Source organism: Tamandua tetradactyla, chromosome 5 (genome assembly GCF_023851605.1).
Source record: "Tamandua tetradactyla isolate mTamTet1 chromosome 5, mTamTet1.pri, whole genome shotgun sequence".
NCBI classification, from domain to species: Eukaryota; Metazoa; Chordata; class Mammalia; order Pilosa; family Myrmecophagidae; genus Tamandua; species Tamandua tetradactyla.
In genome coordinates, this window is record NC_135331.1 from 129,907,071 (window position 1) to 129,929,087 (window position 22,017).

A 22,017-nucleotide genomic window follows, 5' to 3' on the forward strand; every position below is an offset into this window, starting at 1 on the left:
CCACTTTTGAATTTCCTACACTTGAATCTGAATCAGGAGCTGTTTCATTTATTTAGTGGCTTCTAAAAGCGAAATGGCAGAGTTGATATAGCATAGTAGAAGGGACACTGGCTTTGTCATCACATGTGCTGGGATCCCGTTCTAGTTCTTCCATTTAGCAACAAAGTGATCTTGTACTAGTTACAGAGATCTCTGAGCTTGAATTTTCTTTTCTATAAATTAGAAACGTAACAGCTTCGTCATGGGGATGCAATGTTATTTGCTTTCTCTTGATAGACAAGTGGACATTTCTGGGTGAAGTTATAAGCTTCATGGGTTTTGGAAGGATTGCTTCTAATTGGGTAAGATGTGAAACATTTTAACCCGAATAAAAATGATACATATTCATTGTGTTTTTTTCAGCTTCGAGCCTTCCAACCATTTTTCATTTTTTTGAATCTTCCCTACTTTGTTATCAGAGGTGAAGAATTTGCTTTGGAAGTAACCATACTCAATTATTTGAAACTTGCTACTAAGGTAATATATTCAAGCTTTTGTTAATCATTTACATTTCTGGAGGAAACGTTACTGTGTAGGGATTGGTGTATGCAATGACTGGCCTTCTGGACATTGAGGCATTTTATACATTTCTGAGTGATTGAAAATAACACTTTGACAGCAATTTCTTCTGTTTATTATACTTAAAGGTGGTATTAACATTTCTAAGCATTCTCTACTTGCTTTTCAGCACAGGTTCTCTACTTTAGGCATGCTACTGCCTTGTGTCTCTGGGGCCCAGCTTTATCTTTCTTGTCTCCTTGCAGTTTTTCCTTCTCCTTCCGATATTGTCAGTTTCACGTTGTCGTTCCATTCCCACTGCAGTTGGCAATAATTATTCCCTTCAAGACCTGGCTCAAAACTAAGATGCTTTTCCTGAGGAATCTTATCCCCTTCTGTTATGTTTGTAGCCCCTAGGTTTATACAGTGTGTTATATTTTCAAGGATTTGTTGTTTGGGTCACAAGCCTTTTGTCTTCTTAGCTAGTTTTTATGTTGTATTCCTAACATAGTAGTGTTAACCAAATGATTACTTTTCCCCCTCAAGAATAAGTAATTAACTTACTTACTTAATTAAAGAGTAAGGATATTTAATTAACTTTATTACATGAAATGCTATAATCTTTTTAAGCACTTTATCTATAAAGTAGATGGTTTTCTTTTTTGCGATTTTTTTTATTAGAACAGTTGTATATTTACAGAGAAATCATGCAGAAAGTACAGAGTTCCCATATACTGCCCCTGATAGTTTTCCCTATTACTATACTTTGCATTAATGTGGTGATTTTGTTAAAATTGATGAAACAATATTATTATAATTGTACCATGAACTGTAATTGGTAGTTTACATTAGGGCTTACTGTTTGTTGTACATGTCTTAAGGTTTAAACATTTTTATTCTGGGATCATACATACAACCTAAAATTTTCCATTTTAATTATATTCAAATAAACAATTCAGTGGTGTTAATTACATTCACAATGTTGTGCTACCATCACCATCATCCATTACCAAAACTTTTCTATCACTCTAAACAAAAAAATTTGTACAAATTAAGCATTAATGCCCCATTCCCCACATAAATTAATTTGTTTTTTATTTTTTTATTTTGCTTTTTAATCTAGTCAACATGATATAATATAAGGAGTAGAGTCAAAAGCTCTAGGCTCAGTGTCACGCTCTACTACTTACTAGCAAATAATTTTCTAATCTGTGAGATGGGCATCTTAATTATTATATCTACAAAAATATTTTGAGAAGCAAATGAAAAAGTAAGTGGGAAAACAATTAACACAATACGATGTAAGGCCTAGAGAAATGCTGTTCTTGATGAGCTAGCATTTGGCATAATTTATAAAAGCTCACAACCAAAATCACTTCAGGACTAATGTCTGAGTCACATTTGGAATAATTTTAGCAGAGACTCTCAAAGAATGTGATAACATTTTGTTCTGTTATCTCAGAATTTTCTATTGAGACCAGTGTCCCAGTATGATACAGTTAAATCAGGCTGGTAGCAATATAAATATATGAAATAGCCTTTCTGTACTCATTCTTACCAGTCAATGGCTTAGGATAATGAGGGGATTTAATATTAGTGGGACGTCTAGAAATGAATCTGAAGAGTACCATTCCCAAGATTTATTGAGGTAGAAGGAGAAAGCATATAAAAGAAATGAACTTTTTCCTGATACCCTTTGATGTTCTCCTTGACTGAAATTTTGTCTCATTTTCTCTAGTCTTGGGCCTCAAAAATTTCACAGCACTTCAAGTGGTGATAAAACAACATTTAACAAAGAACATTTATTATACGAACCAAGTGATAATTTTTTTCTTTCCAGGTTAACATAAGCATTGGGAAAAGTAATGAATTTGATATTCTGATGTCTTCGAATGAAATAAATGCCACAGGGTATCAGCAGACCATACTGGTTCCCAGTGAGGATGGGGCAACAGTTCTTTTTCCTATAAAGCCAACACGTCTGGGAGAAATTTCTATCACAGTCACAGCTATTTCACCCGCTGCTTCTGATGCTGTCACACAGAAGATTTTAGTAAAGGTAAATGTTTAAAGTCTTAAGTAAAGGAAAATACATAATTGAAAAGAAATAAAAGGTGGTTTTTCTCTTGGTTAAATTTGTGGCAAGACCTAATAAGTCATCTCCTCCAGCCTTCTATAATGCATAATAGTTTGCTCACCTCTATGTAAAAATATCTTACATATATGTATTTTAGAAGTAATTGTCAGTTTTTCCTGTAAATTTAATCAGGGACTGTGACTATTAAATAAATGTTTATGGTCAATTACATTTGTAAACTGTAAGTTGGGATCCTATTAAATCATACTTATACGGTTCGCTGCAAATTGGTTAGTTGAGATCACATTAATGTTGTCCTTTTTTTCTTTTGACAGCCTGAAGGAATAGAAAAATCATATTCACAATCCATCTTCTTAGACTTGACTGACAACAAGAAACAAACTACCCTGAAAACTTTGAGCTTTTCATTTCCTCCTGATACAGTGAATGGTAGTGAAAGAGTTCACATCACTGCAATTGGTAAGAATAGAATATATAGCCATCTATTGGTTTAGTTGTATATGGCAGTATATATTTTCATCTGTTCATAGAAATGTTTTCTTATTTAGTCCCGATGAGAAGAGGTTTAAAAAGATTTTAGTTTATGCCACCTCCTGATTGTAATAGGGAACTATCAAAATATGCTTCCTAGATGAGTTCTTTTCAATCTTTAATGTCCATGTGAAAGACTTGGGGATCTTATTAAAAAGCAGATTCTGGCTCATTAGGTGTGGAGAAGGGCCTGGGATTCCACATATTTGACTAGCGCCCAGATGATGCTGATGCTTCTGGTTTGGGGACCACATTTTGAGTAGCAAATATACAGAGGTTATATTACCACTGCAGATCACATTTTGAGTAGATCTTTATGATAATGTGTTTGGATGGAGGGGTTATTTCTAAAAACAGAGATTTCAGATTCTGAGACTCTAGACCACTGGTAAATATCAGAATCTTCTGTGGAGCTTGGTAAAAAGAAATATCTGGCTCTACTATAAACCTACTAAATCAGAATCTCTTGGGGTATGACTAGGGTATGTCTATTTTGAACAAGTTCTATGTGTGATTCTTAACAACCTCCGAAGGTTAAAAAACTACTGCCAAAAGCAGTTCTCTGTGCAGAAACCAAATAAACTTTACAGTAGAAAGGGTGAATTGGTTACCCTTTCCTATCACCTTCCAGTAACCTAAAAGAACTTTTGAATTAGCTATTAAACATAGCTTCCATACAAACTATTTATCTAGTTGTGCTTTACAAATAACTAAAGGAAATGTTTAAACATCTGAATAACTTCTAGGCTTTCAAAGTATCAAGATCTAAGATACTCTTTAAGGGATTCTTTTATTAAAATGCCAAACAAATCCTACACAGAGAACTTCATTTGGACCCTTGGACATAATTCTTAAAAATAATTAAATAGGTTCTCAATTAAAGGGAATAAATTCTGCCTAAGGATGTTGGAAGATGCAGTACACTTGGGGATGCAATACACACACACACATGCATATGCACGTGTGTACATGCATACACCCGAAGAGAAGAAGGTTAGACTTTTAAATGTATACCACCACTCTAAAACATTGGAATGAGTCAGTCTGTGGTCACCAAAATACTCTGAGGTATAATTTTTAAGCTATATAAATAGGAATTATTTTTCAGGTTTTGTTTTTGCTTGACATCTAGTTTTTAAAAGTCTTATTTTGTAGCCTAAAATATCTGGCTATTACTTTGCTTCTTAGAAATTTTTGAGAGTCTAAATTTATGTTCACTTTGAATGCTAGAAATATAAACTGCATTGGTAATATAACTTCTGTTCATTCTCTATGTTAAAATCTAAAAAATAAGATATCTAAAGTCTAAGACATCATACACTAGCATGACTGCAGCCTATTTCTGTGAGAAATCATCTCTCTACTTTAGGATTCATTTTTTTTTTTAGGGTCATATTTTCATTAGGTATTTGGACATTGGGATGGTGTAAGCTTCCAAAATAAACTATATAGAAACATTTCTCCTCTGCACAGCTCAACCACAGTGGGCCCAGAATTAGAACTTAATCTCTATATTTTTGTATTTTTACTTATTTCTCTGAGTTATGAGGTTAGAATATGGATAGGGGAGTCTTTAAAGCATGTGTTTTGTTTAATTTTAGATTACCAACTTTGGGGAACATTCCTTATTCTTTTTGATCTTGAGACTCTTTGAAATACTTATACATGTTAGTTCTACTTTGTTGTTGCTAAATATAGCACATTAAAAAATCATTTCTCAAGTATTTATAGTGGATTAGTAAGAAATTGGAATAAAGTTCTGTTTATTGTGGAAAGTACTAATAATAAAACAATTATTCTATAATAATAAAACAACAAGATGATATTCTTTTAGTGCCATTTTAAACACGTTTGTGCAAGAGCTTTTTAAGGACTTAATTTTGTCTAGGGCATGCATTTCTTTAGCTGAACTAAAAGTCTCCTAGTTTATCAGATAATCTCCAAGCTTAGTGCCAGTGCCTTGTCATTTATTTGATCAGTCTGCCTAAAATTATCAAATGTTTCTATTCCGTTCCAAGCAGTGGAATAATCATATTTCTTCAGTGACAGATGCCTTCTGTACTCTGTCTTTGCAGCCATCAGTTATTGAGTATTTACTGAATAAATTGGATGTTTTTGCTTTCAGGAGATATTCTTGGTCCTTCTATCAATGGCTTAGCCTCATTAATTCAGATGCCTTACGGCTGTGGTGAACAGAACATGATAAATTTTGCTCCAAATATTTATATTTTGGATTATCTGACTAAAAAGAAACAACTGACAGATAATTTAAAAGAAAAGGCCCTTTCATTTATGAGGCAAGGTAAGCATTTTAGAAACATATTTTTATTTGTTAAAGTTAAAAAAATTTTTTTCCAGGTGGAATTCACTCTAGACCATACTTCAAAATAGACAGTTTTTTTGTTCTTGGTATGAGATGGTTGGGGTAGTTGGTATTGAAATGTACTAGAAATATAAGTAATGGATAGCTGTAACCATTCTCACTTCCAGCTAAGATGCTAATAATGACTTAAGGAGTTAGTTTCTGGAATGGATTATATTGTAATAAAGCTCCTGATACCTAAAACTCTTTAAACATCAAAATGTATTCATTATGTGTTTATAGAGTATCTCTTTTGTGCCAGGATCAGTTCTAGGGCTGAGGAAACAGAAGTCAGAGCCTTTCCTTTCAAGGGATTCATCGTTCAATAGGGAAGACAGTGCTGTGCACAAGCACATACAGTGTTGTGTGATTTGTGTAGTGGGAGTCATTTTGATACATTTAAAATGTCAAATAGATGTTAGGAGAGAAAGTTTTGTTATGGTGGGCCTGTGGGCCTCTCAGAAAATGCCATACTGATGATGACTCTACCCTGACTCCTAGAAGGATGGATACCGTTCACAGATGCTCATATACTTGGTGTCTGCAGCTTGCTAATAACAGCAGGTAGCATAAAATGAGCACTTACTATGTAGCAGGCTGTTACATCTAATAACTCGTTTAATATTCACAAGCAATATATATATATATATTTTTTGCATGGGCAGGCACCTGGAATTGAACCCGGGTCTCTGGCATGGCAGGCAGAAATTCTGCCACTGAGCCACCGTCGCACCACCTGCAATCAGTATTTTTATTGTTCCTGTTTTTATAGATGAGGACACTGAGGCAGAAATTTAACTGATTTTCCCAGGGTCACGTAGCAAGTATGTTGGTAGAATTAAAATTTGGCCTTGTTATTTCACTCCAGAGTCCATGCACTTAGCATCCACACTTATGTGAAAATTAAAAGCTGTGAGAATTTTTTAATGATAACAAAGCAAATTTGATTTCCTGAAGTACTTTTTTTTAAACTTTTTTATTAATTAAAAAAAATTAACAAACAAAACATTAAGATAACATTCCATTCTACATATACAATCAGTAATTCTTAATATCATCACATAGTTGCATATTCATCATCATGATCATTTCCCAGAACATTAGCATCAATTCAGAAAAAGAAATAAAAAGACAACAGAAAAATATAACAAACAGAAAAAAAAAAGTTTTACAGGCCATACCCCTTACTGATCCCTTTCATTGATCACTAGCATTTCAAACTAAATCTATTTTAACATTTGTTCCCCCTATTATTTATTTTTATTCCATATGTTCCTCTCATCTGTTGACAAGGTAGATAAAAGGAGCATCAGACACAAGGTTTTCACAATCACACAGTCACATTGTGAAAGCTATATCATTATACAATCATCATCAAGAAACATGGCTACTGGAACACAGCACTACATTTTCAGGCGGTTCCCTCCAGCCTCTCCATTACATCTTGGATAACAAGGTGATATCTACTTAATGCATAAGAATTACCTCCAGGATAACCTCTCGACTCTGTTTGAAATCTCTCAGCCATTGCCACTTTGTCTCATTTCACTCTTCCCCCTTTTGGTTGAGAAGGTTTTGTCAATCCCTTGATGCTGGGTCTCAGCTCATTCTAGAGTTTTTCTCAATCCCTTGATGCTGAATCTCAGCTCATTCTAGATTTCTGTCCCACGCTGCCAGGAAGATACACACCCCTGGTAGTCATGTCCCACTTAGACAGGGGGAGGGTGGTGAGTCTGCTTGCTGTGTTGGCTGGAGAGAGAGGCCACATCTGAGCAACAAAAGAGGTTCTCTTGAGGTGACTCTTAGGCTTAATTTTAAGTAGGCTTGACCTATCCCCTGTGGGGTTAAGTTTCATATGAACAAACCCCAAGACTGGGGGCTGAGCCTATAGCTTTGGTTGTCCACACTGCTTGTGAGAATATCAAGAATTCAACTTGGGGAAGTTGAGTTTTCCCCCGTTCTCACCATTCCCTGAAGGGGACTTTGCAAATACTTTCCACTCACTGATCAAATCACTCTGGGATTCATCAGGGCATCACCTGGACAAACTAACAAAATCTCATGTCCTATACAAAGTTCCATGTACTTAAGGTGTTCAATCAACTATCTACATAAGATATATTAGGAGATGCACTACTCAAAGTGTAGATTTGTACCAAATAAACATTTTTTGCTTTAGTCTCACACATTAGTTGAAATTTTAAAATATTAAGTACCATCTATTTTCAGCACACTGCAGTAATGACATTCTTTTGTTCTTCCTCATGCAAAAACATTTTTTAAATTTGTACATTTAGTCACTATCATTATACACTCTAGGCATTCCTAGATTACACCATCTCAGTCTTTATCGTCTATCTTTCTTTGTGATTTCATTTATGCCCCAGCCCTCCTCCCTCTATCATTCTCATATGCAGCTTCATTCAGTGTTTTAACATAATTGTATTATGGTTAGGTAATATTGTGCTGTCCATTTCTGAGTTTTTATATTCAGTCCTGTTGCATAATCTGTATCCCTTCAGCTCCAATTACCCAGTATCTTACCCTATTTCTATCTCCTGATGGCCTCTGTTACCAAGGAAATATTCCAAGTTTATTCGCTAACGTCAGCTCATATCAGTGAGACCATACAGTATTTGTCCTTTTGTTTCTGGCTAATCACACTCAGCATAATGTCCTTAAGGTCCATTCATGTTGTTACATACTTCATACCTTTATTCTGTCTTACAGCTGCATAATATTCCATCTTATGTAAATGTCACAGTTTGTTTAGCCAACTGTCTGTTGATGGACATTTTGGCTGTTTCCATCTCTTGGTAATCGTTAATAGTGCTGCTATAAACATTGGTGTGTAAATGTCCATTTTTGTCCTTGGCCTTGTGTCCTTTGAGTAGAGACAGCATATAGATGGGTCCTGTTTTTTTTTTTTTTGAGAGGGAGGAAAGGAAGGAAAGACAGAGAAGGAAGGAAGGATGGAAGGGAAACATTTTTAAACATTTTCTTGTTTTTTATTATATTTTGTTTGTTTGTTTGTTTTTTACATGGGCTGGGGCCGGGAATCGAACCGGGGTCCTCCGGCACGGCAGGCAAGCACTCTTGCCCGCTGAGCCACCGCGGCCCGCCCGGGGTCCTGTTTTTTAATCCATTCTGCCAGACTATGTCTTTTGACTGGAGAGTTTAGTCCATTAACATTCAGTGTTATTACTGCATGGGTAGTACTTTCTTCTACTATTTTGCCTCCTGGATTTTATATGTCATATCTAATTTTCCTCCTTTTTACCTTTACTCATAGACTTCCTTTCTACACTCTTCTCCACACCTCTCTCTTCTGTCTTCGTATCTGTCTCTAGTGTTTCCTTTAGTATTTCTTGCAGAGCCAGTCTCTTGGTCACAAATTCTCTCAGTGATTTTTTGTCTAAAAATGTTTTAATTTCTCCCTCATTTTTGAAGGACAATTTTGCTGGATATAGAATTCTTGGTTGGCAGTTTTTCTCTTTTAATAATTTAAATATATTATCCCACTGTCTTCTCGCCTCCATGGTTTCTGCTGAGAGATCTGCACATAGTCTTATTGGGCTTCCCTTGTATGTGATGGATTGCTTTTCTCTTGCTGCTTTCAAGATCCTCTCTTTCTCTTTGGCCTCTGGCATTCTGATTAGTAAATATCTTGGAGTATGTCTATTTGGATCTATTCTCTTTGGGGTATGCTGCACTTCTTGGATCTGTAATTTTAGGTCTTTCATAAGAGTTGGGAAATTTTCAGTGATAATTTCCTCCATTAGTTTTTCTTCTCCTTTTCCCTTCTCTTCTCCTTCTGGGACACCCACAACACGTATATTCATGCGCTTCATATTGTCTTTCAATTCCCTGAGTCCCTGCTCATATTTTTCCATTTTTTTTCCTATAGTTTCTGTTTCTTGTCGGATTTCAGATGTTCCATCCTCCAGTTCAGAAATCCTATGTTCTGTCTCTTGAAATCTACCATTGTAGGTTTCCATTGTTTTTTTCATCTCTTCTACTGTGTCTTTCATTCCCATAAGTTCTGTGATTTGTTTTTTCAGACTCTCAGTTTCTTCTTTTTGTTCTTTCCTTGCCTTCTTTATATCCTCCCTCAATTCACTGATTTGGTTTTTGAGGAGGTTTTCCATGTCTGTTTGTACATTCTGAATTAATTGTTTCACCTCCTGTATGTCATTTGAATTGTTGGTTTGTTCCTTTGACTGGGCCATATCTTCAATTTTCCTAGTGTGATTTGTTATTTTTTGCTGGTGTCTAGGCATTTAATTACCTTAGTTTATTCTGTAGATTGCTTACACTTCTTTTATCTAGGGTTTTCTTGCTGGATGAATTTGTTGTCCATCTGTTCTTTGACATTCCGTTCATCTTTATCTGGACCTTTAGCTTAAGTTTTGTTTAACAGAGGAGAATTTTTCAGCTCTTGTTTTCTTGTTTCTTGCCCTGCTTGTGTGGTGCCTTTCCCCCCACACTTAGGATGGTCTACTTAGGTATTTTAGACCCCAGCCAGATTTTCCCAGACCAAACTGGCCTCCTATCAGGAGGAAAGAGTCACCTGCATTGGTTTTCTCTGTGGGTGAGACCCAGCAGGTTGAAAGACTTTCCTGTGAAGTGTCTGGACTCTGTTTTTCTTATCCTGCCCAGTATGTGGCTCTTGTCTGACTGCAGGTCCCACCAGCATAAGGTGATGTGGTACCTTTAACTTTGGCAGACTCTCCCTGCTGGGGGCGTGGTGGAGACAGAGGAGAGGTTGTAGGCTGGTTTTAATGGCTTCAAATTACCAAGCCCTGGTGTCTGAATTCCTTGATGGAGGGATTCCACCTGGGTGGGGCTTCATCCCTCCCCTGGGGAAGGCACAAGCTCCAGATAAGCCCCCAAAAGTGCTCACTTCTGCTTATGCCTGGGGCAATTGCAGCCTGAAAAGTCCTGCTGCTGTATCCAGAGGCAGTCAAGCCTTTGTAGAAACACAGCCACAAAAACCTCTGTTTCCTTCTTTTTTTCCCCCCTTTTTCTGTCAGTCCTGTCCCCTTGGCGCTGGGGCAAAAATGAGCAACCTCCGCTTTGATCAGTTTCACCTAAGCTGGGGGCCTATTTTTAGTAGTCAGAATTTGTTAATTAGTTCCACAATTGGCGTTTGATTGTGCCAAGTCCCTGCTGCTGGTAAAGTCCTTTCCTTTCCCCTCTGGGAAGCGGCCTATGGGGGAGGGGCGCTGGCCACCGCAGCTTTGGGAACTCACAGTTCATGGGGGTGCTCGCAGCCGGTCCAGCTGGTCCAGGCTGGGGTACGCTGTGTGTCTGGTCACTGACGTGGCCCCAGGAGCTGTTCTGTACTGTTTCTGGTTATTTAGTAGTTGTTCTGAAGGCCAAACTAAAATGCGCACGTTGTTAAGCTGCCATCTTGACCCGGAAGTCCTGAAGTACTTTTTAAAAACAAATATTTTTACTGACAAATCTTTACACTTATACAGTCCATACGTGGTGTACAATCAGTGGCTTGTGATATCATCACATAGCTGTGTATTCATCACCATGAGCATTTTTAGAACATTTGTTTCACTCCAGAAAAAGAAATAAAAAGAAAAAAGAAAAAACTCATACATCCCACACTCCTTATCCCTCCCTCTCATCGACCACTATATTTCAGTCTACCCAGTTTATCTTACCTCTTATCCCCCCTATTATTTATTTATTTATTATCCATTTTTTTTTTACTCATCTGTCCATACCCTGGATAAAAGGAGCATCAGACACAAGATTTTCACAATCACACAGTCACATTATAAAAGTTATATCGTTATACAGTCGTCTTCAAGAATCAAGGCTACTGGAACACAGCTCAACAGTTTCAGGTAGTTCCCTCTAGCCACTCCAATACACCATAAGCTAAAAAAAGGGGCTATCTATGCAATGCATCATTATAACCTCCAGGATAACTTCTTGACTCTGTTTGAAATCTCCCAGCCACTGAAACTTTATTTTCATTTGTCTCATTTCTTTCTTCCCCCTTTTGTTCAAGTAGTCTTTCTCAATACCATGATGCCAGGTCTTGGCTCATCCAGGGAGTTTTTTCCATGTTGCTAGGGAGATTTACACCCCTGGTAGTTAGTCCTCTGTAGCGGGGAGGGCATTGAGTTCACCTGCCGAGGAGGCTTAGAGAGAGAGGCCACATCTGTGCAACAAAAGAGGGTCTCTGAGATGATGCTTAGACATAATTTTAAGAAGGTATAGCCTATCCTTTGCAGGAATAAATTTCATAGGGGCAAACCCCAAGATTGAGGGCTCAGCCTATTGATTTGATTGCCCCCATTACTTGTGAGAATATCAGAAATTCTCCAAATGGGGAAGTTTAATGTTTCCTCCTTTCTCCCCAGTCCCCCAAGGGGACTTTGCAAATACTTCTTTATTCATTGCCCAGTACTCTGGATTATATTAGGGCATCACACTAACCTGGACAAACCAGCAAGATCTCACACCCTTTTCAAGATTCCATTTACTTATGTTGTTCAACTAAACTGACCATAGAAGTTAAATTAAGAAATTTACTACCCAAAATTTACATTTTGCAGCAATTAATATCTCTCCCTATGGTCTCACACAGAAATTGAAGTTTTAAAAAAATGGACAATATCATCCTCTATCCTGTATTCTGATATACCTTAGTCCTGTCAAAATCAGTTTCATTCATATCTCTAGTCGAAGTCTGATCCTGTTTTCAACTTTTTAAACAATTCCTATATGCTGACTTTCATAGCTTCAGAGCTCTAACTCTGAGTCTCAGGTGTCACATAAATACTTGAAATTTCTGGTAACGATCAGGTTATGTACAAACAGCTCAGTATCTCAGAATTTAGAAATAAGTTACAGCTCCTGAATATATGTGACTGCTGTAAAAGCTTACAATCTGGGACCAACCTGATAACCCATGCTCTCAACTTCAGTTCACCAAGTTTTATATTGTAATTAGTCATGATAATATTTGTCTTTTTGTTTCTGATGTTTCATTCAACATACAATTCTTAAGGTTCAAAAATCTAGTAACTGATACTTTCCCTATAGAGTTATTCATTTAATGTTTGTGAGCTAGTCATATTTTAAATGTATAGTGTATAACTACAGTAGCTGCCTTTTCAAATTATAATGAAATGCTCGGTGGTATAGTGCATGGCATGCTAAAAATAAATGAGATTTTTCATATTAGCATAACAATTATATTTAATCACATGAGTAAAAAACATTTGGAGTCTCATAATTTAACTGGTGCCTTTTGAAAACAAGATTCAAATTTGTAGCCAAGATTCAGTGTGGGAGGGATTGTGGGAAAATGGTAGAGTAGGGAGTTCCAGGACTCAATCCTTCCACCAGAACAGTTATTAAATAGGCAGAAACCATCTGAGGCAACTATTTTGAAACTCTGGAAGTCAGAATATATTATACAGCATCCAGGGAAGAATGGAAGGAAGAGACTGATAAATTAAAGTAAAGAACAGTTTACTTGGCTCTTTCTGTACGGCCACTACTAATGCTTGTTCCCACTCTCCCAGCATGGTGTCATGGGTCCAGACCCTGGCTAGCTCACAAGTGGCAGAATGGGATGTAAAAATCCTCTTCCTCAAGATGAGGAATGGGTATCGCTGATCACTGATCATAGCTTTTGGTTAGTGACTTTGAATCTCTGGGGTTCTGGCTATGAGGGCAGCCATTGTTTCAACCCTCACTGCGCAAAGGATATGGTAGAGAAGACTTAATACTTTGCTTCCTCAGGGCTGTGGAGAATAGCTAGCTGAAGGGCTGCATTTTCTTGCAGGCTAAGAAAGCTCAGCTTGGGGAAACTGAGGAGGGAGCTCTTGGTGCAGTTCCTGATCCCTCTCCAGGGCACTTTGGAGTAGGTCTCTGTCCCCTTAGAGGGTCCCTGGCCCTGTGCCTGTTCTGGCTAGGGAAACTGCTCTCTGGTGCGCAAATCCTTCTAGAATTTTCCCTCCAGGCAAAAGCAGCATGAGACAAGGAAAGGAGTGTAAAAACTACAGCGGCAGGACAGTATGGGGCAAAGGGTAGCTGGCTGCAAACACCTCGGAGAGGGAGGTCTGTTTTCTGGGAAACAGAGGGGACAACTAAACTCCTGTAAATAGGGGGAATCTGAAACAACAAGCAAAAGCCCAGGATAAGACAGAAGCCCAGAAGAATAATGAAATCCTTGCATACTGCATTCGCCTTGAGCAGACCTTCCTGATAGGAGGGCTGAAACTCAAAAAGTTTTGTCATCAACTGGTGACAAAATCAAGAAAGAGACATCTCAGGAAATAAATCCCGAGTTAACATTTTTTTTTTTTTTGGCTTTTAATAAAATGGGATTTATTTTGTTGGTTCTTCAGAGGAAAGGCAGCTAACTTTCCACTGAGGTTCTTTCTTACGTGGAAAGCACAGGATGGTCTCTGCTGGTCTTCACTCCAGGCCCCTGGGTTCCAACAACTTTCCCCGGGGTGACTTTCTGCATCTCCAAAGGCCTGGGCTGAGCTGCAAGTGCCGAGATGAGGAATGCTGAGCTGCTAGCAGTGCTACGTTGCAATCTCTCATTTAAGCACCAGCCAATTAAGTCAAACATCACTCATTGCAGCAGACATGCCTCCTAGCTGACTGCAGATGTAATTGGCAACAGATGAGCTTCACATACGGTTGGCTTATGTCCGCAGCAACAAGACTAGGTATGCTCACCTGGCCAAGTTAACAACTGAATCTAACTAACACAGAGGCTATATTCTCTTGTGTGTTTGAGAAATGGCAATTGCATTGTCAGCTAATGTTCCCACCACACGAAAGTTTTCTATAGTTTCCCCATCTTTGCGGACATCAACATTCCAGAAGTGGCTGCAGTCCTCATGTCTTGTAAAGCCTTTCACTGCATGGGGAGCTCTCAAAGGGTCCAGAACAATCCCATTCTCTTTTACATCTCTTCTGTAGATCTTCATTTCTCCTTCCACAACCAACTCTTGATTGGCATCTCCACTTACATCCTGTAATGAGCAGGCCATGTGGTTCTGCACCACCTCTTCCTCTTGGGAGCACTGTCAGAGGTACTACCTGGAAGATGTGGAGAAAGCTTCAGACAACTCTAAGAGGCTGTAGAGAGGTAAAGCTTCTCCAGATGGCAAGGGTGCAGGCCAGGCACCTGGACCTTTCCACCCTGTGACTGCTGCTTCCTTTCAACTTGTCTGTCCAGAGCAGCTTCCACAGCATCAACTCATTGACATCAATCAGACCACTTGGGCTTTTCTCATAATCTGGTCCTCCAAAGGAGGAATTTTTTCTTAAGTTCTGTCATGGTATTTTGTATGCTTCTTCTCAATTTCCCACAGCTGGTTACAACTGTTTTTTTGCAGCATCCTTTTTTTTTTTTTTTTTTTTTAAATTTTTTTATTAATCAAAAAAGAAAAGAAATTAACACAACATTTAGAAATCATTCCATTCTACAAATGCACTCAGTAATTCTTAGTATCATCACATAGATGTATGATCATCATTTCTTAGTACATTTGCATCGATTTAGGAAAAGAACTAGCAAAACAGCAGAAAAAGATATAGAATGTTAATATAGAGAAGAGAATTAAAATAATAATACTAATAATATATATATATATAAAGGAAAAAGAAAAAAAACAAAAACAAAAGATACAAACACACACACAAACAAACAAAAAACCATATTTCAGGTGCAGCTTCATTCAGTGTTCCAACCTAGTTACATTACACTTAGGTATTATTGTGCTGTCCATTTTTGAGTTTTTGTATCTAGTCCTGTTGCACAGTCTGTATCCCTTCAGCTCCAATTACCCATTATCTTACCCTGTTTCTAACTCCTGCTGGTCTCTGTTACCAATGATATATTCCAAGCTGATTCTCGAATGTCGGTTCACATCAGTGGGACCTTACAGTATTTGTCCTTTAGTTTTGGGCTAGACTCACTCAGCATAATGTTCTCTAGGTCCATCCATGTTATTACATGCTTCATAAGTTTAGTCTGTCTTAAAGCTGCATAATATTCCATCGTAGGTATACGCCACAGTTTGTTTAGCCACTCGTCTGTTGATGGACATTTTGGCTGTTTCCATCTCTTTGCAATTGTAGATAATGCTGCTATAAACACTGGTGTGCAAAAGTCCGTCCGTGTCTTTGCCCTTAAGTCCCTTGAGTAGATACCTAGCAGTGGTATTGCTGGGTCGTAATCCATTCTGCCATTCTATGTCTTTTGATTGGGAAATTCAGTCCATTAACTTTTAGTATTATTACTGTTTGGATAATATTTTCCTCTACCATTTTGGCTTTTGTATTATATATATCATATCTGATTTTCCTTCTTTCTACACTTTAGTCCATACCTCTCTCTTCTGTCTTTTCGTATCTGACTCTAGTGCTCCCTTTAGTATTTCTTGCAGAGCTGGTCTCTTGGTCACAAATTCTCTCAGTGACTTTTTGTCTATAAATGTTTTAATTTCTCCTTCATTTTTGAAGGACAATTTTGCTGGATATAGGAGTCTTGGTTGGCAGTTTTTCTCTTTTAGTAATTTAAGTATATCGTCCACTGTCTTCTAGCTTCCATGGTTTCTGCTGAGAAATCTACACATAGTCTTATTGGGTTTCCCTTGTATGTGACAGATTGTTTTTCTCTTGCTGCTTTCAAGATCCTCTCTTTCTCTTTGACCTCTGACATTCTAACTAGTAAGTGTCTTGGAGAATGCCTATTTGGGTCTATTCTCTTTGGGGTGCGCTGCACTTCTTGGATCTGCAAATTTAGGTCTTTCATAAGAGTTGGGAAATTTTCAGTGATAATTTCTTCCATTAGTTTTTCTCCTCCTTTTCCCTTCTCTTCTCCTTCTGGGACACCCACAACACGTATGTTTGTGCGCTTCATATTGTCATTCAGTTCCCTGATCCCCTGCTCAAGTTTTTCCATTCTTTTCCCTATAGTTTCTGTTTCTTTTTGGAATTCAGATGTTCCATCCTCCAGTTCACTAATTGTAGCTTCTGTCTCTTTAGATCTACCATTGTAGGTATCCATTGTTTTTTCCATTTTTTCTTCTTTGTCCTTCACTCCCGTAAGTTCTGTGATTTGTTTTTTCAGATTTTCTATTTCTTCTTTTGTTCAGCCCATGTCTTCTTCATGTCCTCCCTCAATTTATTGATTTGGTTTTTGAAGAGTTTTTCCATTTCTGTTCGTATATTCAGCATTAGTTGTCTCAGCTCCTGTATCTCATTTGAACTATTGGTTTGTTCCTTTGACTGGGCCATATCTTCAATTTTCCGAGCGTCATCCATTATTTTCTGCTGGTGTCTGGGCATTTGATCAGATTTCCCTGGGTGTGGGACCCAGCTGGTTGAAAGGTTTTTCTGTGAAATCTCTGGGCTCTGTTTTTCTTTTCCTGCTCAGTAGGTGGCGCTCGTGGCGCTCGTCTGTCTGCACGGCAGTCGGCCCGGGAAACCGCGCGTGGAGGCGGGGGTCGCTGGCCGCCGCGGCTTGGGAGAGTGCTGGTCCTAATTGCCCAGCTGGCCCGAAACCCCAAGCGTGACGGGAGGGCCCCGCTATCCAACGTTCCCAGTCAGACCGGGGAGCCACGTGCGTGGAGGGGACCCCAGTCGCCAGCCGCCCCGGCCGGGAAAACGCGCGCCCCTCGGGTATCTCACCGCAGCAGATTCTCCCTGCCCGTTCAGCTGTTCCAGAATGGGGTACGCTGTCTTTTTGGTCTCTGTCGTGACTCCGGGAGCTGTTTCGTATTGTTTCTGTTTCTTTAGTTGCTTTTCTGGAGGAGGAACTAAGACCCGTGCGTCTTACTAAGCCGCCATCTTCTCCGGAAGTCCCGAGTTAACATTTTAAACTATTAAAAAGTACAGTGTGCAAGAAAATAGTACAAGACAGAGAAGCAGGGAATGATAGCCCATTTATAGGAAGAAGATAAAAATCCAGAAAACACCAACAAAGAAGACCAGAAAGTGGATGTACTGAACAGAGACATTAAAATCATGATCTTAACAATGTCAAAAGGGTATGAAGGAAAATACAGAGAAAGAACTGAAGTATATCAGAAAAATAATGAATGAGCAATATGAGGCTCTTCATAAAGGGACGGAAATTTAAAGACTTTCCCTATTTATAGATGACATAATCCTATATATAGAAAATCCTGAAAAGTTCACAACAAAGCTCTTAGAGCTATTAAATGAATTTAGCAAAGTACTGACATATAAGATGAACACCCTCAAATCAACACTGTTTCTATACACAACCAGTGAATAATCAGAAGAAGAAATCAAGAAAAAAATTCCATTCATAATAGCAACTAAAAGCACCAAATATTGAGCAATAAATTTGTGTTAGGGTTCTCTAGAGAACAGGACCAACAGGAGATATCTGTAAATATGAGATTTATAAAAGTGTCTCATGCAACCATGGGGGCATACTGGTCCAAAATCTAATCTGTAGGGCAGACCACAAGCTGGCAGCTCCAATAAAGTTCTTCAGCAAACTCCTCAAAAAAGGATAGCTGGCTAAAATGGAAAGAGAGATTCTCTCTTTTGAATTCTCCTTGCCTTTGGATGATTAAATTAAATGTCACTCATTGTAGGAGACACTTCCCTTAGCCAACTGTAGATGTAATCAGCAGTGGATGCAACCAGTGTACTCATACTTTAAGTCCATGAAATGTCCTCACAGCAACAGATAGGCCAGTGCTTGCTTAACCAGACAGCTAGCTGGGCACCATCAGCTGGCCAAGTTGACAAATGAACCTGACCATCATAGTCGACCCCTTGTCAACTTGGCAGCTATACGCATACTTAATCTCTGAATAGGAAACTATAACAGATAGACCTTTTTTCTCACCTAACAATACTCAACTTTCTGTGTACAACCAGAAGCACACTGAATCTCTCCAGAATAGGGTACAAATCCGTGTGTAATATTCACTCTTAAACTTGATATCCTACAACTTAAATACTATAACATGAACAATTCAATTTATGTCCTATGATAGAGGGGATAAAATAGGGAGGGAAACAAAATATCTGCTGTAAGTATAAATACATGGATACTCATTATAAAGCAAGGAAGTAATATTTGTACCATTACAGTCCTTATTTCTGTAACTGGTCATGTGGTCAGAGTTCATATTTATCGCTACCTGCTTCCACTACTTATTCCATTTTCCCTTATTACCTTCAGCAAGCACCTGAGCTGGCCATGGTTCTTTGCCTGGTGGGATGACCCAAACCTTAATTTCTGAGCCATTGATAGTCCTTCCTGGATTGGATGTTGCAGTTTTCCATTGACTTTAATCACAGGGCATGGTATTACTAAGAGATGCCCTAGGGGAACTCCTATATTCCAGGAATACTTGTCTTTACCTCTACTGTGTAGCTGCAGTCCTATTTTCTCTTGATAGGGTTAATCAACCCAGCCAGTACAGTAATACTCTTCTTTGCCTGTTGATGCAGGCAACAGGTCGCAGTCCTAGTTTCCAGTTTAGTGGAATCATTGTTGTGTCTCCTGGTGGCAGCCCTCCTCTTTCTGCAACCAAAAGCTGTAGACCAGCAGAGCTCAAGGTTAAAGGGACAGGAAGAAATAATTTTCCTAGTGGAACACTAGGGGTAATAGTGAGAGGTACCGCTCCCATTTCTACCCCTTGATTCCTGGACCCATGAGTCCTGGTTGTGGGAAAAACAGCACCATAGGTTGGAACTAACTCAGAGCATGCGCAGCCTCCTGGAGAACATTGCCCCAGTCCTGCAAGGTGTTGCCACCTAGTTGGCACTGTAATTGGGTCTTCAAAAGGCCATTACCCCATTCTATCAATCCAGCTGTTTCAGGATGATGGGGAACATGGTAAGACTAGAGAAGTTCATGAGCATGTGCCCATTCTTGTACTTAATTTGCTGTGAAGTAGGTTCCTTGATCAAAAGCAATGATGTGTGGGATACCATGATGGTGGATAAGTTTATCCACAGATGGTACTTTTGGCAGAAGTATTGCATACAGAGAAGGAAAACCCATATCCAGAGTATGTATCTGTGCCAGTTAGACAAGTCACTGCCCCATCCGTGGTAGAAATGGTCCAATGGAATAGTGCCATATTGGGGGCTGATATGGCTCTCTGGTGCTGGCAGATTGAGCACTCAGCAATGGTGGTAGCCAGCTCGGTCTTAGTGAGTGGAAGTCCATGTTGCTGAGCCCATGCATAACCTCCATCCCTACCACCATGATCACTTTGTTCATAAGTCCATTGAGCAATGACAGGAGTTGCTGGGGAAAGAGGCTGACTGGTATCCACAGAACGGGTCATTTTATCCAACTTGGTTATTAAAACCTTCCTCTGCTGAAGTCACTCTCTGGTGAGCATTCACATGGGACATAAATATCTTCATGTTTTTTGCCCGCTCAGAAAGGTCTCTCCACATATCTCTTCCCCAGACCTCTTTGTCACCAGTTGTCCAAACACGCCCCTTCCAAGTCCCTGACCAATCAGCCAAACTGTTAACAATAGCTGACAAGTCAGTATGCAAATGCACCTCCTGCCAGTTCTCCTTCCAAGCAAAATGAACAACCAGGTGCACTGCTCAAAGTTCCGCCTACTGGGAGGATTTCTCGTCACCACTGTCCTTTAAGGACAACCCAGAAAGGGGTTATAGTTCTACAGCTGCCCACTTCCAGGTGGTCCCTGCATATTGTGCAGAACCATCTGTAAACCAGGCCTGAGTATTCTCTTCCTCAGTCAACTGACTGTAAGGAACTTCACAGGAGGCCATAGCTCTGGTCTGGGAAAGAGAAGGTAATATGGCAGGACTGGGGTCTATGGGCATTTGGGCCATGTCCTCATGTAACCTACTTGTGTCCTCAGGACATGCTCTGGCCCTGTCTTGTATATACCATTTCCATTTTGCGATGGAGTGCTTCTGTGCATGCCCAACTTTATGACTTGGTGGGTCGGACAACACCTGGCTCATGATAGGCAACTTGAATCTCACAGTAAATTGGTGGCCCATGGTTAAGGGTTCAATATCTACTAAAGCACAATAGCAGGCTAAAAGCCGTTTATCAAAAGAAAGTAGTTATTTGTAAAGGATGGTAAGGCCTTACTCCAAAATCCTGAGGGCCTGCGTTGTGGCTCTCATACATGGACCTGTCAGAGTCTCCAGACAGCATCTCTATTTGCCGCTGATATTTCCAGCACTATGGGATCTTCTGGATCATATTGCCAAAGTGACAGAGCACCTGTATAGTAGCCTGAACCTGTTGCAGAGACTCCTCTTGTTCTGGTCCCCACTCAAAACTAGCTGCTTTTCTGGTCAGTTGGTAAATGGGCTGTGGCACACCCAAATGGGGAATATGCTGTATCCCAAATCCAGAGACCAACTAGACGTTGGCCCCTTTTTGATCATAGAAGGGTCCCAATGCAACGCTTATCCTTCACCTAAGAAGAATATCTCGACATGCCCCACACCACTGCGTACCTAGAAATTTCACTGAGGTGAAAGTCCCCTGTATTTTTGTTGGATTTATCTCCCATCCTCTGATACACAAATGCCTTGCCAATAAGTTTAGAGTAGTTGCTACTTCTTGCTCACTTTGTCTAATCAACGTTATATCAATATAATAGACTAATGTGATGTCTTGTGAGAAGGAGAAATGATCAAGGTCACTGCAGACAAGATTATGACATAGGGGTGTAGAGTTGGTATACCACTGAGGAAGGACAGTGAAAATATATTGCTAGCTTTGCCAGTGAAAGTAAACTGGTAATCCTTACTGACAGCTATTGAGAAAAAAGATATGCTAGATTAATAGCTGCATACCAGGCACTATGTGTTGATTTTCTTAAGCAATGTTACCACATCTGGAACAGCAGCTTCAATTGGAGTCCACATCTGATAGGGGTTACAATAATTCACTGTCATCTTCCAAGTGCTATCTGTTTTCTGAACAGGCAAATAGGAGAGTTGAATAGGGATGTGGTGGGAATTACCACCTCTACGTCCTTCAAGTTCTTGAAAGTGGTGCTAAGCTCTCTAATCCCTCTAGGAATATGGTATTACTTCTTATTTACTATTTTGGTAGGTAGTGGCAGTTCTAGTGGCTTCTACTTGGCCTTTTCTACCATAGTAGCCCTCACTCCACGAGTCAGAGAGCCAGTTTGGGGATTCTGCCAGTTACTCAGTATGTCTATTCCAATTACTCATTCGGGAACTGGAGAAATAGCCAAACTGGACCCACTGTGAAACGGACCTGAGCTAAAATTCCATCCATCACCTGACCTCTACAAGTCCCCACTCTGACTGGTAGACCAGAGTGATGTTTTGGGTCCCCTCGAATTAATGTCACTTCTGCACCAGTGTCTAACGATCTCCAAAATGACTTCCTTTACTGCAATGCATAGTTACCTCAAGGAACCGTAGGTCTCCTTGAGAAAGGATGGGAAGAAGATTAACAGTATAA

At 39.2% G+C, this 22,017-nt stretch overlaps 1 protein-coding gene across 1 annotated transcript in view; it reads left to right on the plus strand.

The window, feature by feature from the left end:
• CD109 (CD109 molecule) overlaps positions 1-22,017 on the plus strand; it is a 202,442-nt gene that overhangs the window by 141,569 nt on the left and 38,856 nt on the right. Inside the window, exons 20-23 of the mRNA XM_077162244.1 lie at positions 403-516; positions 2,378-2,596; positions 2,950-3,094; positions 5,292-5,468. Of these exons, the coding sequence (XP_077018359.1) occupies positions 403-516; positions 2,378-2,596; positions 2,950-3,094; positions 5,292-5,468 (655 nt within the window). The remainder of the gene's footprint in view (positions 1-402; positions 517-2,377; positions 2,597-2,949; positions 3,095-5,291; positions 5,469-22,017) is intronic.